General features: G+C 45.7%; 1 protein-coding gene across 1 annotated transcript in view; it reads left to right on the top strand.

Annotated features, from left to right (window-relative positions):
• The first annotated feature begins 455 nt into the window (after nucleotides 1-455).
• RTN1 (reticulon 1) overlaps nucleotides 456-18,297 on the top strand; it is a 127,945-nt gene continuing 110,103 nt past the window's right edge. Inside the window, exon 1 of the mRNA XM_080993018.1 lies at nucleotides 456-951. Within this exon, the coding sequence (XP_080849144.1) occupies nucleotides 771-951 (181 nt within the window). The 5' untranslated portion in view covers nucleotides 456-770. The remainder of the gene's footprint in view (nucleotides 952-18,297) is intronic.

Below are 18,297 nucleotides of genomic sequence, written 5' to 3'. Positions count from 1 at the left end.
TACAATGGAATAAACCCGCCTCTAACACGCTACTATTGCCTCAATAAAGTGTTCTTGAACACCCAAGCAAATAAGCATAAGAACCACCCAAGAAGCGTCTGCTAGATCCGGCCAACGGCCCATCTAGCAGTCCAGCACCCTGTTTCCCCAGATGCCCCCACTGGGAAACCAGCAAGCAGGACTGGAACGCGAGACCACCTCTGCCCAACTGTGGTTTCAAAAAACGCGCATCCAGGGGAGCACTGCTGCCTCTTCCAACCGTGGGGGCAGTGCACACACCACCACCATAAACTGGGCGCTCCCACCTCCTTGGAACTTGCCAGTCCTCTTTTAAGGACACCCAAGTTTGGTGGCCATCACTGCCCGGATCTGGAGGCACCCCTTTCCCTTTGCGCGCGCGCGTGCGTGCGCCTTTTTCCCGGCCTCCTCCTTGCCTTCCTGTTCCTCCATTTTCCTCCTTTAACTCGTCGCAGGTATTGCTTAGGGAGTGGAAGCAGTTAAAGGGGCCAGGCAGGCAGGCAGGCAAGGCAGGCAGGCTGCTCCCCCCCTCACTCCAGCCGCCCTGTGATATGCCAACCACAGGGTGACGCAAAGGCTGGCAGACTCCAGCTCCACAAGCCATTTGCACCTGCGTAAGAGGCGCAAGCGGAGCTCCTCGCGCTGCAGCCGCCCCGAGAGAGGCTCCCCGCGGCCGCCGCCCTTTCTCCCTCCTGCTGCCGCCGCCTCCTTTCCTCGCCCATCCTCCGACCCACGGAGAGAGCCCAGCCGGGATGTCTTCGCCGCCGGGTCGCCCCAGCTCCTCCGGGGAGCACTGGGTTGGCGACGGCGCCGAGGACGAGAGCGCGGCCGCCGGAGCTCCGGCGAGGCGCGGCGATGGCGAAGGCGCAGGGGCAGCGGCGTTCGGCTTCTCCAAGGAACCCCCGCCCGTTTCCATGGCGACTGCATCCACAGGTAAAAAGGAAAGGCGAGGTACCCAAAGATGCTCCACAAAGGGCCTTCGCCACGTTGCGGCGCGCCTCTCGCGGCAGCTCTGACCGCCCGGAGGTGGTCCTGGCTGGATTCCTGGGGGGCTTCAAGGGCGGTGGGAAATCAAGGCCGTTGGAGATGGAAAAGGGACCAGGCTTCCTTCCAAAGTTCCATAAGGCTCTTTGGGGTTCATCCTTATATGCGCTCTTTGGCCTGTTCTGTGGAGTTTACGTGCGGGGCTATGGGGGAGCATTTCAGCCGGAAATGTAATGGGTAGCATTTGTTTTCTCACCCCCCCATCCTTCATACACACCCCCTCGACTGTATGTAAATCCTCTGGCCAGGCAGAAGTCATTGCCCAGACCTTGGGGTTAGCTTGCATCATAATCTTCCCCTTAGTGTGTCTCTCTCTAATAAATTCCAGCGTCCATCCTTGATTAATTTTTCTGTGAGGCTGGTTGAAGAGGGCCTTTGGGACACTCTCTTCTGCCTTGGGGTGGCAGCACATCTGGTTTTAAATGCTCTTCGATGCTCTTAAATGTTTTTCGATGCTCTTAATTTTTAAAAACATGTTTCCATTTTAGTTGTACTGTTTTTGCTATTTTCTTGGAGCCCTTTTGGAGGAAGAGCAAGATAGAAAACTAACAAAATGAAATAAACATTGGTTTGCATTTACAGTAGATGCAGCCAGTACTTTCACTTTCAACAAGCTAATCCCCCACTCCCTTTTTTGAGGGGGGGGGGTGGTAGGTTGGAGATAGTAGTTATTTTCAGGACTCTCTCTGTGTGTGCCCACACTGTTTGTGGAATTGAAGAGGCTTCAGCTTCTGAGATAATAGTTTTGGGGGCGGGTGGAGGTTGGAAAGAAAGGATTTTTCCATCCCTTCATCTCCTGTGACTGAAGAGGTTGCCTGCTCTACTTTTAATTCCCACCTGCCAAGGAACAGATCTGTGTCCCCGTTATGCAATCTTGCAGTATTAAACTTGTGTGGAACAAGTTTGGGAGTGGGAGTGGATGGGGGAAAAGATGGGTTCCAGTTATGCAACAGGACACCCAGTTGCTGTCTGTAGCAGGAGCAGCTGCATTGGGGCTGGGCTGGGCTGGGCTCTCCTCCCTCTCTGATCTCCTGGATTTCCTCCTGCACAAGCTGCCCTGTGCAGGATACTGTCCAGGGTTATTTGCAGCTTGCTGTGCTGTGTGTGTGTTTCTGGTGCAGGCGCAACACATTATTTTTGAACAGTTCCCACCACCACACACATTGACTTTGCCGTGTCTGCTCTTTTGTTGTGAAATAGAACCTAAATGCCTTTGCGTCGACACGGGTAAATGTTCAGCCTTTTGCGTAGGCTTTGAACCAAAATGCAAGCTGCCAAACCAACCTGCTTTTCTGTGTGCCATGGATTCAGAATTAATAATGTTTTTGTTTTCAGACCTTTTCACTGGTAAAAAAAATGGCTTTGTGTGGAAAAAGAAAGGCAAATGTTGAGGAATACACGGTGCATGTGTGAGTGCAAAAGGGGAAGGATGGGTTTCCCTGATGGTTATAATTTCAAGGGGGGTACACCCCCCCCACTCCCAAGAAATCTGCTGCGTAGTCCCTTGTGTCAAGAAAGCTGAGCCAGTCTCAAGGGACAGACATTCTCAGGAACAAAGAAGAGTAGTTTTTCTAATGCAACCATCAATTTCTACTATGGTTTTTTAAAAAAATATCTATTGCCTAATTTAAAAATGAGTGCATTCATCCATCTCATTCAAACTTTCTAAAAGGATTGCAGGAAATCAGTAGTTAAACAAGGCTGGGAAGGGGGCACTGGAAAGAGATTTCTTTTACATTTCTTTTGGAATCCTCTCCAAAGCTCCCCCCTCCTTTTTTTTTGAAAGAAAGAAAAGCAACGCCTTTACTTTTATGCTGACTAAATCTGGATGCCTGAGAAGAAAGAGGCAGGGCTTGTGATTTTCTGATGCTTCCTTCATGCGGCTGGACTAGAGTTCAAAAGAGCTGACAAAAGCATAATGGCTTGATTGTTCCTTGTGTTGGTTTCTTATTTGATAACGAGCGGGGTGGGGGGGGGAGGTGTTTGTGGGAAATGGGGATAGGGATGTTATTTCCCAAATGAAGCAGGACCCAGTATCATTGCATCTGAAAACACACACTCCATCTTTCCCATTTGCTTGAAAATAAGTACCACTGAAACCGGCAAGGTCTGCCTTAGAATCAGGGTGTTTTCTTGTTTCATTCCCACCCCTCTCTTATTGATTCGGCAGATGGGCACTCCTGTTGCTTCCTGTCGCTGGAGGAAGTGCTTGTGTTTACCTTTCCTTTAGTCCATGAAATAAATGGCCTTTTATTCCAGCGTTTCACATGCAGCCAGTAGTATCATATTGTGAACTTTCGGTGCTTTGAAAATGGGCTGGATCTGTTGTTCACGAAGTGATCTGCTGCGTCCCTTACTCACGTGCGTGACTGAACCCCCAAGCAGTGTACGTGTACAGACACCATCCAAAGCATGTTTATTGGGAAGTAAGCCCCGCAGACTTCAACGATGCTTGCTTTCCAGTTCAAGGTTGCAGCCTTAGTAAAATAGATTATTTCTCTGGGGGGTAGGGAGAACAGAGAGAATCGGCGGAGCTGATTGTCACAAGAACTTACTTTGTGTAACATAGCAGATAGAATGGACTGCGCTGCCTGTATATTTTGCATGCTTTCATTTTGGCTGTTCTGCTGATATTTAGCATTGGTATGAAGTGTGCTATGTACATGAAATGCTTAGCACCAAAGATTCAGCCCCCTGGGGCACCTGCATGGAGGTGCATCCGAAATTGGCATCCCCTGGGATGCCGGATCTCCTTCATGCCTGCTGTAGCATCTAAGAGCACTCCCTCTGGGCATGCAATATCATCATTATTATGCGTGTGGTTCTGTGTCGTTGTTTGCTGCTTACAGAGGTCAAGGAACTCTTGTTGTGAAATTCTCACTGTTGCTATTAGGCTGCATCCAACTAAGTCATATTCAAAAGTAGATCCGTTGAAATCAGTGGACTGAAGTTAGTCATGACTTGGGTACCACACAGCGTCATTTGTCGATTTATATGCTGCTTGATGCCCAAGTAGACTTCTAAGTGGTCTTCAAAGTACAGTGGTACCTCGGGTTAAGAACTTAATTCGTTCCGGAGGTCCGTTCTTAACCTGAAACTGTTCTTAACCTGAAGCACCGCTTTAGCTAATGGGGCCTCCCGCTGCCACCACCACACAGTTCCTGTTCTCATCCTGAAGCAAAGTTCTTAACCCAAGGTACTATTTCTGGGTTAGCGGAGTCTATAACCTGAAGCGTCTGTAACCCAAGGTACCACTGTAATAGATTTGTTAGTCTTTAAGGCACCACAAGACTCTTCCTTGTCACGAGGCAGAACATTTTAAGGCTGCGGTTCTGGGAGTGAGTCCCATTGAATTCAGTGGGGCTTACTTCTGAGTAGGTATGTATGGGATTCCACTGTATGGTTACTTTATGGACTCTGGGGCTCTCCCTTCCTGGGGTTCTGTACCTTTTAAACCAGACAGCCTTTCAGATAGAGGACGCTGTCAAATATCCTGACAGCCCTCCAGTGCAACCTTGCAGGAAGCCAGCGACTGATACTAAATTTGCATAAATCAGCACATGCAATTCGGTATATGCACTGTTTCAATTTTGCCAGTGTGTGTATTTACCGAAATTCATTAGGAGTAAAATGGGTTTATGTGAGGATGGGGAGCAGCAGGCACTGCAGTGTTAGACTCGCGCCCCCACTACGCATTTATTCTGCTCCTATCCTGAGCTCTGTGACGGGCATTGCATCGCAAACCAGAGGGAACATTTGATTTAATGCGTAGGCACTTAAATATTTCAGTCGAGAATCTGAGCTGTGAAAAGTCGGGAGAGTTCACACCTGTTCCTTCCGTATGGCCCGTTGCAAAAATGGTTAAGAGTGCATCTCATCCTAACAGCCGTCTAATTTAAACGGACAGCAAAACATCACGGCTTTTGTCTGATTCCTGGCCCCTTTCTCAGAGAGTGGCAGTTCGGCTTGCCAAAAATTATTGTTAATAATAATATAATGAAATTGTTTTTCTGTTTGGTGGGAAGGCGAAGAATAAGAAGCAGTCTGAGGCAGATCCAGTAAATTCATGAAGATTATTCACCAGCAAGAGCGATGCTGGAGCGTGTTCTCTGTGTTCATGCCACTCAGCACGCCATCTGGACCTAGGTTCTGTTATTTATTTTTATACAGGGATGGTTAAAAACAATGTTGCCATAAATATTAATGCTGTTCCCTGGAATTCATTTCCTGGCGCAAATTCGTAAGGACTTCCAGTGTCTCTGGACTGACACATCCAAGGCTTTCCACAACCTTCTTGGTTTCTGAACAGCAACAGAACTTTATTGCAACTTTTATAACAGGCAGCAAAGAACACCTTCCTGGCCTCAAAACAACAACAACTATTTTCTTATTTATATGCCCCCCATCTGACTGGATTGGTTCAGCCACTCTGGGCGGCTGCCAGCAAAATATAAAAAACATAGTGAAACGTCACACATTAAAAATTTCCCCATACAGGTCTACCTTCAGATGTCTTTTAAAAGTCAGGTAGTTGTTTATTTCCTTCACATCTGGTGGGAGGGCGTTCCACAGGGAGGGCGCCACCACCAATAAGGCCCTCTGCCTGGTTCCCTGACTTCACTTCTCGAGGGTAGGGAACCACCAGAAGGCCCTCAGAGGAGGACCTCAGTGCCCGTCATTGCGAAATGTTGTTGTTGATGATGATGATATATTTAATTTATATACTGCCCTATACCCGGAGCTCTTGGGATGGTTCATGGAATAATTTCAAAATATAAAACCACAAAATACATAATCAAAATAAAAACAGCAACCCAATACCCCCCCAAAACCACATTTTAAAGAGAATCATAGAATCATAGAGTTGGAAGAGACCACAAGGGCCATCGAGTCCAACCCCCTGCCAAGCAGGAAACACCATCAGAGCACTCCTGACATATGGTTGTCAAGCCTCTGCTTAAAGACCTCCAAAGAAGGAGACTCCACCACACTCCTTGGCAGCAAATTCCACTGTCGAACAGCTCTTACTGTCAGGAAGTTCTTCCTAATGTTTAGGTGGAATCTTCTTTCTTGTAGTTTGGATCCATTGCTCCGTGTCCGCTTCTCTGGAGCAGCAGAAAACAACCTTTCTCCCTCCTCTATGTGACATCCTTTTATATATTTGAACATGGCTATCATATCACCCCTTAACCTCCTCTTCTCCAGGCTAAACATGCCCAGCTCCCTTAGCCGTTCCTCATAAGGCATCGTTTCCAGGCCTTGGACCATTTTGGTTGCCCTCCTCTGGACACGTTCCAGTTTGTCAGTGTCCTTCTTGAACTGTGGTGCCCAGAACTGGACACAGTACTCCAGGTGAGGTCTGACCAGAGCAGAATACAGTGGCCCTATTACTTCCCTTAATCTAGATGCTGTACTCCTATTGATGTGGCCCAGAATTGCATTGGCTTTTTTAGCTGCAGCGGTTAATTTGGTACCGTGTGACAATGAGAGTGTGGATCATATCCCATGATATGAACAAGCCTTTCTCCCCCCCCCCTTTTTTTGAAAGTCATCTCTTTTTATTATTTTTAATAATATTTTTATTACCGGTAAGTTTTCATTTTACAATATATAACTGCTTCCTCTTTTTTCACTTTTTTGCTTCTATGAGCTAGTCGACTCCCCCCCTCTCCCGCCCGGTCTCAGGGTTACTTTAATTTTTTATTTTCTCATCGCATTCCCCTTCCTTCCTGATTACATTACGCCATTTTCAATTACGCATTTTAAAGAATATGTAAAAAGGTAGCGTTGTCATCGTTACAAGTCTTCTTAAGTCAGTCCTGCTAGTGCTGTTAATTGTTTACAATTGTCCTTCAAATATTGTTTGAATTTACCTCAGCTGTTCTGGAAAGCTTGATCCCGCTGGTTTCAGATTTTCCCAGTCAGCTTTGCCAGCTCTGCATATTCTGTCATCTTCGTCTGCCGCCCTTCAATCGTTGGTAATTCCTGTTGCTTCCATTTCTGGGCTAATAAAGTCCTTGCTGCTGTAGTTGCATACCTAAATAATTTCTGGTCTCTCTTAGGCATGAGTAGGCAACCTAAGGCCCGGGGGCCGGATCCGACCCAATCGCCTTCTAAATCCGGCCTGCGGATGGTCCAGGAATCGGCATGTTTGTACATGAGTAGAATGTGTGCTTTTATTTAAAATGCATCTCTGGGTTATTTGTGGGGCCTGCCTGGTGTTTTTACATGAGTAGAATGTGTCCTTTTATTTAAAATGCATCTTTGGGTTTTTTGTGGGGGCATAGGAATTTGTTCATTCCCCCCCCATATAGTCCAGCCCCCCACTGAGGGACAGTGGACCAGCCCCCTGCTGAAAAAGTTTGCTGACCTCTGCGAGTCTTAGGGATCAATATGAACAAGCCTTTTGACCAGTGTGCATGTCCCGTATTGCTCCTTCCTCGGGGGCAGGAACAGCACATGGTCCCACCCCCAGCTCCCAAAACAATGTGCATAAGTATTTTACGCTATGCTTTTTAGTGTAATGTTTTATACTATACACTTAGAGATTTTGATTATTGAGTGGTACAGTCATATCTTATGTTACGTTTGTTTCATGTTACGTTTTTTCAGGTTGCGTCCCGTGGCAACCCGGAAGTACCGGAAAGGGTTACTTCCGGGTTTCGCCGCTCACGCATGCGCAGATGTGCAAAATGACGTCACGCTCATGTGCAGATACGGCGCTTCAGGTTGCGGACTTTTCATGTTGAGAACGGGCCTCCGGAACGGATCCCGTTTTCAACCAGAGGTACCACTGTACAGTGGTACCTCGCAAGACGAATGCCTCGCAAGACAAAAAACTCGCTAGACGAAAGGGTTTTTTGTTTTTTGAGCTGCTTCGCAAGACGATTTTCCCTATGGGCTTGCTTCGCAAGACGGAAACGTCTTGCAAGTTTGTTTCCTTTTTCTTAACACCGTTAATACAGTTGTGACTTGACTTCGAGGAGCAACTCATAGAACGCGGTGTGGTAGCCTTTTTTGAGGTTTTTAAAGACTTTGGTGATTTTTGAAGCTTTTCCAAAACTTTCCCGACACCGTGCTTCGCAAGATGAAAAAAATCGCAAGACGACAAAACTCGCGGAACGAATTAATTTCGTCTTGCGAGGTACCACTGTATATAAATCCTGCTAAATAAATAAATAGTGCCGGAAACCAGTCTAGTTAACAATTTTAGCGGTTACAGTACGTTGTTTTAAGTGCTCTGGTTTTCATTGTTCTTATCTGTTGCATTTTATCTTAAGCCTCTCTTTCAGAGACTTCCCACCCATAAGGCGACTTACAGACATAAGAAATAATATTAACTAAAATAATAATTTTGACCCCTGTTGTAGGAAATCCCACGAGTCCCGCTCCTGGCTGTAGAAATACAACAAAGCTTAAAATGGCAAGAAAAGCTCGGGAACCAAGAAGACAAAAACTTTAATAAAGAATGGGAATTTTTTAAATAACTTATCTAGGAGACCACTGTTGGCAGATGAAACCATTAGCAGGATTCTAATAACGCTTGTAATGTAGCAAGTACCATGGACAATATGGAGAGAGATATAATACGGATTATGAAATAATATGCAATTGAAAAGGTTGACAATAGGATCCACGGAAGGGAGGGTGGGAAGTCTTGAGATTCATAGAAATCTCTAAATGGGGATATGTATTTTGTATTGTTATAATTCTACACTTGTAAAATCAAATAAAAATTATTCCCGAAAGAAATAAAATGCTTAATTGAATAAGCAGCCATTTCTTACCTGTTGCAACATGCAAAACCCGAAACGTCCGCCTCCCTCAGCTTATTGAGAAGGTTTTGCTGTGCTCAACTGTGCAACCCAGGGCATGTTTACTCAAAAGTAAGCGCCACTGAATTCAGTGGGGCTTCCTTCCAACTTGGCATACGCAGGACCTTAGAAAGCCCAGGGCTGTCGTGTTAGTGATGCTCTGGGCATGCAAACCGCTGTAGACAATCTCCATGGGGACTTAAGCTATAGCTCGTGTTCCCTCCCACCCCTGGCCCATGTAGCAAGGCTTAATTTATCATTTTACAACAATACCGTTATTATCCACAGCCCCTCCAGAGATTCCTTAATCCTGGCTCAACAGCAAGCTGCTGTGTCAGCAGCAACTCTGTAAAATTCAGTATGGCAAAGGAAGGCGCCGTAGAACGTTGACTTTCTGTGCAGAAATTTCCAGGTTCAAACTCCGTCATTGCCAAACAGCGCTGGAAAATCCTCTGGCCTGAAGCCCTAAAGTCCCTCTCCCAGTTGGCGTTGGCAGTATGGAACTAGAGAATTATTTATTAAAATGGTATATCCCTCCCCCCTTCTCCGTAGAGCTCAGGACAGTTCAAAGCACTCACCATATTTTTCGCTCTATAAGACGCACCAGACCACAAGACACACCTAGTTTTTGGAGGAGGAAAACAAGAAAAAAAATATTCTGTATCTCAGAAGCCAGAACAGCAAGAGGGATCGCTGCGCAGCGAAAGCAGCAATCCCTCTTGCTGTTCTGGCTTCTGGGATAGCTGTGCAGCCTGCATTCGCTCCATAAGACGCACACACACATTTCCCCTTACTTTTTAGGAGGGAAAAAGTGAGTCTTATAGACCAAAAAATACGGTAATTATTTTTTTAAAAAATACATTTATTTACTGTGTTTTCCACCAAGAAGCTCAAGGTGGCGTTGTACATGATTTTCCTCCTCCCCAGTTCATCCTTGGGCTAAGGGATGGTTGCTGGTCCAAGGTCACCCAATGAGCTTCATGGCTGAGTAGGGATTTGAACCCTGGTCTCCCAGGTCATAGTCCAACATTCAGTCCATTAGGCCACACCGGCTCTCATAAAAATACAAAGTAAAAGCACAAAATACGTAATTTTAAGAAATTTATTTATGTATGCTACTGCAGCAGCAAGAATGCTGCTTGCCCCAAAGTGGAAAGATGCAGAAGTCCCAGCAAAGGAAGAATGGCTACAAAAACTTACGGAACATGCAGAAATGGCAAAACTTACCGGAAGAATAAGAAATCAAGATAACAAACTTTTTATAAAACAACATAAATAGTTTATTGAATATTTACAGGTAAATTGCAAACAGATAAAAACATTAGCAGGATTATTGTAACAACCTGCAGTTTCATAAGACTATATATTTAGAGTAGATAATTAAATGAATTTGGATATGCAGAAGGTATTAAATAATAACTTTAAGGAACCGCAGAAAGAGGGGGGAGGAAGTCAAACTTTGAAATGTTAAATTGATTGTAAAACTAATGAAATGTATAAACTTGGAAAGTATAAATAAAAGCTTTTAAAAAGACACAAAAAGGCAGTGGAACCTTGGTTCTCAAACTTAATCCATTCTGGGAAGTCCGTTCGACTCGCGGAACTGTTCGAAAACCAAGGCACGGCTTCCGATTGGCTGCAGGAACTTCCTGCACTCAAGTGGAAGCCACATCCAAAAACATTCACAAACCAGAACACTCACTTCCGGGTTTTCAGCGTTCGGGAGCCGATTTGTTCAGGAGCCAAGCTGTTCGACTACCAAGGTACCACTGTACATAGTAAAATAGATGGAGTGATGGCATTCATTGATTCCTGGGCTCCCACGAAAGGGCTTCCTATTAAACCGCAGAAATAATAGGATTATTTATCTTTTTTGGTAACTTCATTTTGCATCATGCTGTGTGGTCTAATCTAACTTGAGCAGTGTCCAGTATTCTAGCAATGGACGGGTAGGTTTGGGTTGAATACAAGGTGAATATGAATATATCATGTTTAGGGAAGTTTTTAATCAGGCATCCCCAAACTCAGCCCTCCAGATGTTTTGGGACTACAATTCCCATCATCTCTGACCACTGGTCCTGTTAGCTAGGGATGATGGGAGTTGTAGTCCCAGAACATCTGGAGGGCCAAGTTTGGGGACGCCTGTTTTTAATGTTTGAATTTTTATCGTGTTTCTAATGTTCCATTGAAATGTTCCACTCAGAGTGGGCGGGGTAGAAATTAATAATAATAATAATAATAATAAATAATTACTGTAGTTTTCCATGTATAAGACTAGGTTTCCCCCCTAAAAAATATTGTCAAAAATTGGGGGCATCTTATACACGGCTACATCTCCCCCCATTTTCTTAAATCTGAGTCTCCAAAAATAGGGGGGTGTCTTATACATGGGGGCATCTTATAGATGGAAAAATACGGTATATAGCATTGGGGGTAGTGCAGGGGGCAGGGAGAGGGAGAGAGCAATAGTGAAGAATTTCAAGTTTTGATTCCAGGGTTCGCATGAGATGCAGCGGTTACCAGGGGAGACAACAGGACGCGTTTCCAGGAGCAGCTTTTTTCATCTTTTATTCCCACCCTCCACCCCACAGACTAAACATAGCCACGCTGTTTGGTTTTTTGGCATACTGCTTGCTTGTTGCTGCAAATGAGTTTAGTCGTTTTCCTTTAGGGAGGGTGACACAGAAGGAAATGGGCTTGGTTTCTGCCTTCCTTACTCCACCTGCTGCTCTCCAGATCTTTGGACCACAGTTCAAATCCAGTTGCAGCACAATCGCAGCAGAGAAGGAATTGCTCCCAGCCTTTGGTTTTATGTGGGGAGGGTTGCTACTCACGGCAGCAAAGGATGCACAGGCAGATGTAGGGAGACCGGCAGGCACCTTGCGAAGCTGAATTAACAATTCCCTGTTATCCAGGTCAGCAGCCCCAGTCCCCTTGTCTGCCAAGATTATCTACCAGGATAATATTTGCAGCGCCTCTGTGCAGGGGTGGGAGGAAAGAGACACTGTGGGGGTCAAAGCACACAGAGGAATAATTGCATCCTCAGCCTGCAGCTGTAGCCATCAAGTTTGGGAGGCGGACCTCCTGAGTAGAGGAATCGGAAGCAAAGCAGGATGGGATACGTGGACCTTTTAATATTTGCACAGAATTTTAAAAGGTGCATCTTCTCCCCTCCTTTCGCTCTGATGTATGTCAAGCTGCACTTGCAGAAATGCACCACTGTTAAGTACGCAGAATGCTTTTCCATGCAATTATAATATACGTGGATTGTTAGTATCTTCATAGATCTGCCGATCATCAATGAAACACTAGGGGGTGGTTTGTTTTTGTGTAACATGAATGAACACTGTGGTCATCACCCTGTCTTTCCTTCTCTCTTTGCACTGAGTGCTCTAATGTTATATTCTCCTTTCATAGAAACTGTGGTTTGCCATTACACCTGAAATCAGTAAACTGTGGTTTGCGTGAGCTATAAAAACCTGGATTGTAGACCAGGGTCTGCTCTACATTAAGCTTTATTTTACTGCTATTATCACTTCTTACAACAGACATTGCACTCACCCATACTTAACGTTGCTGCTGCTACTTTCATAGAAACCATGGTTTGCCATTACATCTGACATCAACAAGCTGGTTTGTGTGAATTGCCACCCTTTCCCCAACCTTCCTCTACCCCACCTTTGACCTTGCAGTGGATCTGTGGGAAGGAAGTTTAATCCTCCGATTTATTGACCCAATGGACATATTAATGATGGCCATATTAACTGCTGTTTCTCGGATGCTTCTTCTCAGTGTGCGCTTGTGCACCTACCCAGCAGCTGACATGCTCGCCCGATAGTGGATGGCGCGCGGGGGGGGGGGGGAGGAATGAGGCATGTGGCGAGAAAAGCCATCAGAGGTGGCAGCTGATACACAGGGGGAAGATCAGCAATGTTACGGGACATGTGGAATGGCACTTGGAAAGATAGCCAGCCTCCTGTGCCTTTACTTGCAGAAGTGAGCTAGATGTATCGGCAGTCTGACCCAGTATAAGACAATAGGTTTCCAATGGGCTGCTCCAGATTCATGGTGGTTTTCTGTGTGTGGTTGTATTCTGCAACGTGTTGCTGATGCAAGAAATGGTGGCGTTATACTGGATTATCCACAGCCATTCTGCTTTATTTGTCGTTCTGCAATTCTTCTCCAGTTTTACAGCGTCATTGCCATCTGAAGATAATAATAATAATAATAATAATAATAATAAATAAAATATTTGTACCCCGCCCATCTGGCTGGGTTTCCCCAGCCACTCTGGGCGGCTTCCACAAATACCAAAAATACACTAATATGTCATACATTAAAAACTTCCCTGAACAGGGCTGCCTTAAGATGTCTTCTAAATGTCAGGTAGTTGTTTATCTCTTTGACATCTGGTGGGAGGGCGTTCCACAGGGCGGGCGCCACTACCGAGAAGGCCCTCTGCCTGGTTCCCTGTAGCTTTGCTTCTCGCAATGAGGGAACCGCCAGAAGGCCCTCGGCGCTGGATCTCAGTATCCGGGCTGAACGATGGAGAGGAGCTCTTGTGCACCAGAAGTGGGACAAATCCCCTCCTCCAAACATGGGTTGCATGGAAAGTTACAGGATTTCAACAAGAAGTTCTGGGGTGTGTACCAGTTGGACACAAAGCTGTATGCCTCCCTTGGGACCTTGTGGACTCTCCTTCCTTGGAGGTTTTGAAGCAGAGGTTGGATGGCCATCTGTCATGGATGCTTTAGCTGAGATTCATCTGCATTGCAGGGGGTTGGACTAGATGACCCTCGGGGTCTTATGAGCACCAGGTAAAGGTCTTTCTTTTCACCCAAACATTTTAAATAGCTCACATAGTCTGATCCTCTCAGTTTGTAAATATGAGAGGCTTTGAGATTGCTGTGATTCTTGTTTACCTTGTATTTAGGTTGGGTTTCGATTTTATGGCCCGTTCTGCATTTTAATTTGTTGTTGATACCAGTTTATTATAAGCTGCTCAGAGGACTTTGTGTCACGAGCTGGCGTGTGGATCTAGCTAATAAATAAATAAATAAAGCAATACAATATTGCTTATGTATGCCACAGCTCAGAATAGGGATGCAAACTCCAATGAGCTCCCATGAGCATATTGCCCTACTGTGCGAGATTTGATTCACCGCAGCTCATCAGACTTCTCCAATTGCCTTAAAATGTTTTAATGGAGACTTAATGTTATCTTGTTTTGCTTTCTTCCGAGCTTGTAAAACCAAACAGCTCATGAAAATGTGAGATACTAAGAAATAATACCCAGCATTATCTCTCTCCCCCCTTTCTAGAGCTAACAGCCCCATAGAAGTTATTTTTAGTATCTGCTCCAGTAAATAACTCTGCTTTATTTGATCAGGTATATTTACCCAACAGTGCTGTTCCATGTACAGTAATGAACTGACAGGCATGTAGATAAAACATAGGTTGCCTCTGTTACCAGCCCATTGGGCATCATACAACATCAAAGGGATAAACCATCCCTTTGCTGTTGTGGTTTAAAATGTAGCGTGAATACTTAAAACTTTCCAGATAAGAACACAAGAGGATCTGCCTAATTTCAGCAGTGCAGACTTGTCTTTCTAGCCTGATGATAGGAAATCTGTGGTTTTCCTGCAGTTGTTGTCAGACTACATATCCCATCGGGATATGGTCAGGGGTCCCTTTACCTTTTTACATATCCCATCAGCTCCTGCCATTGCAGCCAGTGATCAGGGATGATGGGAACTGTAGTACATCAGTGTCTGATTGGAGGGACACAGGTTCCTTATCCCCCGTGTAGACAACACTCAGCTAGATGGATCAGTGGTCTGGCTTGGTCAAACCTCGGTTCGCGAACGGCTCCATTTTTAAACATTTTGGCTCCCCAACGCTGAAAGCCCAGAAGTACATGCTCCGGTTTGCAAACATTTTTTTGGAAGCCGAACGTCTGACGCGGCTTCCGCTTGAGTGCAGGAAGCTCTTGCAACCAATCGGAAGCCGTGCCTCGGTTGTTGAATGTTTTGGAAACTGAACGGGTTTCCGGAACGGATTACTTTCGACAACCGAGGTTCGACTGTATAAGGTAGCCGACTGTGTTTGTATGTTAAGACTTTCCTGCCCAAACCGCCTCTTCTGTATCCAGTGGTACCTTGGGCTACATACACTTCAAGTTACATACGCTTCAGGTTACAGACTGTGCTAACCCAGAAATATTACCTTGGGTTAAGAACTTTGCTTCAGGATGAGAACAGAAATCGTGCTCCAGCGGCGCAGCGGCAGCAGGAGGCCCCATTAGCTAAAGTGGTGCTTCAGGTTAAGAACGGACCTCCGGAACGAATTAAGTACGTAACCAGAGGTACCAATCCAAGGTTGACAAGCCTTGTTTTACAATGCATCACACACACACACACACACACACACACACACACACACAAACACAAACACACACTCTCCCTCTCTCTCTGCCATAAGCATGGGATTTCTCTCTGTGTGTTTTGTTTCCTGAGCAAGGTTCCTGTCATTGGACACTAAGAGTGAATAAAGCCATTAGGTGTTTCCAACATGGCAGATGCTTGGCGCATTAGACGTGACAGAAAAGTTCCCAATAAAAAAAAAGGGGGGGGGGAAATGTCACACATTGTTTTTTGCCACTAATTTGACCTCGCTGTCAGGGCAGTGGGAGGTAGGCTATTTCAACACTGGGGCAGGGCTTTCCCCCCCAGCTGGAACTTTCTGGAACTCAGTTCTCTCAGGTGTGCGCCATTATAAGAGAACAAGGGAGGCGTACAATGTGAGCACCTCTTTTCCTAGAAAAATAGCACTGCATTGGGGGATGCGTGTGGGCCCAGATTAGGACTGCGTCTATACCAGTATTTCCAGAATAAGAAATGTGCCAGGGCAATGCTTTGGCCTGACTGTCCCTCGGGCTAACCCATTGTTGTTATTTATTGAATTTGTTAGTTGCTTTACCTTGCTCAGGACAACCCAAAGCAACTTACAAAGAAAGAAAGAAAGAAAGAAAGAGAAAGGCAATCTTTTCCCTACTCCTCACATAGCTGCATTAAAACCAAGGTGGGGAAATTAATTCATGAAGAACATCTCACCCACTTCTAAAGCACCACACACATGGGTTTGTTGTTGTTGTTTAGTCGTTTAGTCGTGTCCGACTCTTTGTGACCCCACGGACCAGAGCACGCCAGGCACTTTTGTCTTCCACTGCCTCCCGCAGTTTGGTCAAACTCATGCTGGTAGCTTCGAGAACACTGTCCAACCATCTCGTCCTCTGTTGTCCCCTTCTCCTTGTGCCCTCCATCTTTCCCAGCATCAGGGTAGTTAAAGGCTAAAGGCCTAGTTTTATAGAGGCAAGTTTTTGCCTGGCACCTGACCTACCAGGGAGTGGAAGAGTGTGAATGCCATCCTGTGATGTAGATAGATAGATAGAAGATAGATAGATAATGCAGTCATAGTGTGGGAGCACTCACAATGTGCCCTCTATGTTGTGGCTGTGTACGCAGTTTCATTTATGTCCTTACAGCAGGAATAGGGAACCATTTCATCCTAGCAGCCCAGATCTTTACCTACCCTGACCCCACAGGCCAGTTTTGACCTATAAAAGTTGACCCACAGGGATTCCTTTCCGGGAACACTCTGGCAAAGCTGCACCAAGCACAATTGAAGTCTCTGCTCAAAAACTGTGGCACCAGCTCATCGCCCAGTGACATGAGATGATTGAAGGGTGAGTTTGGTGGGGGTTTTTTGGACCCCCTGGCAGAGTGCTCTGAAACCACTTACAACCATTCTTGAACTTTGGCGCCCTTCCTCTTGCGACAGAAACCGACCAACACACACGTCTAATGTTAAGCTCTGGAGGTGATATTCCTCAGACGGCAGCCTCTTGGGCAAGATTGGCCTTCTCAGCTCTGCTGTGGGGCTCTCAGCATGGTGACAAAGCTGTCGCTCAGGAAGCAGTGAAGCTCTCATCAATCACAATTCTGTGTCTGGTGTTGCAGCACGTTGCTGTGCTGGTGAGGCAGCTCCCATCTGAGCTGTGTGCGCACTGATGCTCGCAAGATGTTGACTGCTGCGATTCAGTATTGCCATTTTCACTTCAGCTGCCAAGAAGCGAAGGGAGGTCAAGTCCAAGGGCAACAGAATTGAGTCCAAGGTTGGCAAAGGGCAGAGCTTCTTGTTCCAAATCACATTAGGAAACTGCAACTAATCCAGAATGCTGCACTTCTACTGGTGACTGGGAGTGGCCACTGGGACCATGTTACACCGGTCCTAAAGGATCTTCACTGGCTTCCAGTACATTTCTGAGCACAATTCAGAATGTTGGTGCTGTTGGTCCCTCATCTTCTGAAGGATCTATACTTTGGGGGACCTATAAAAACATGTACCCAGTCGATTATCTTTCAGCACAGTGATTTTCCATAATTGTGACCAAAAGAGTTAACTTCTTAGCCTGCCTTCCTAGTTCTTCAGATCGTTCCTGTTGCATCTCCTCATTAAAATTCATTCCTAGTACAGTGCTGCATATTCTATCTACACCCTGGTGGACCAAGATTAATAGGTTTTTATTTACTCTGAAATAAGTGTGGCAAAGCATGTATTGCCCAACTGCAAGGAGTAGCTTGATAAATTAATTCTTACATTTGAGATCGTCTGTACTGCCTCTTTTACTAGGCAGAAGAACTAAACGGCCTCGGCCCAGTGTACCTGAAGGAGCTTCTCTACTCCCATCATTTAGCCCGGATACTGAGGTCCAGATCCAAGGGTCTTCTGGCGGTTCCCTCACTGTAAGAAGTGAGGTTACAGGGAACCAGGCAGAGGGCCTTCTCAGTAGTGGCGCCCTCCCTGTAGAATGCCCTCCCATCAGATGTCAATCAGATAAAGAACTACACAACTTCTAGAAGACATCTGAAGGCAGCGGCTGTATCGGGAAGTTTTTAACGTTTGACGTTTTATGATGTTTTTATATTCTGATGGAAGCCACCCATAGTGACTAGGGAAACCCCAGCCAGATGGGTGGGGTCTTAATAATAAAATTATTATTATTTAATAGTTATTATTATTATTTATTCTTGTTAAGAGGGAAGGGGGGGGTTATTGGGTTGTTCTTGTTTTTATTTTTATTATGTGTTGCGTGTTTTCATATTGTGATTTTATGTTGAGAACTGACCTGAGACCTGCGGGTAAAGGGCAGTGGGTACAAATTTTAATCATCGTCATCATTGTCATCATAAGTTGCCGCCAGCAATGGCCGCCATGTGTCACGTTCCTCCATTCCCTCCCGATGTTGGATTTCAGCTCCAATCATCTCTGACCATTGGTCTTGCTGGCTGGGGCTGATGGGACGACGTCTGGAAGACACCAGCTCTCTCCTCAGCTGAGCAGTTTAAAGACGTGGCGG

The sequence above is a fragment of the Podarcis pityusensis genome (assembly GCF_964106645.2).
Source record: "Podarcis pityusensis genome assembly, chromosome: 1".
NCBI lineage: Eukaryota > Metazoa > Chordata > Lepidosauria > Squamata > Lacertidae > Podarcis > Podarcis pityusensis.
This window is presented reverse-complemented; position numbering and strand designations above follow the sequence as displayed.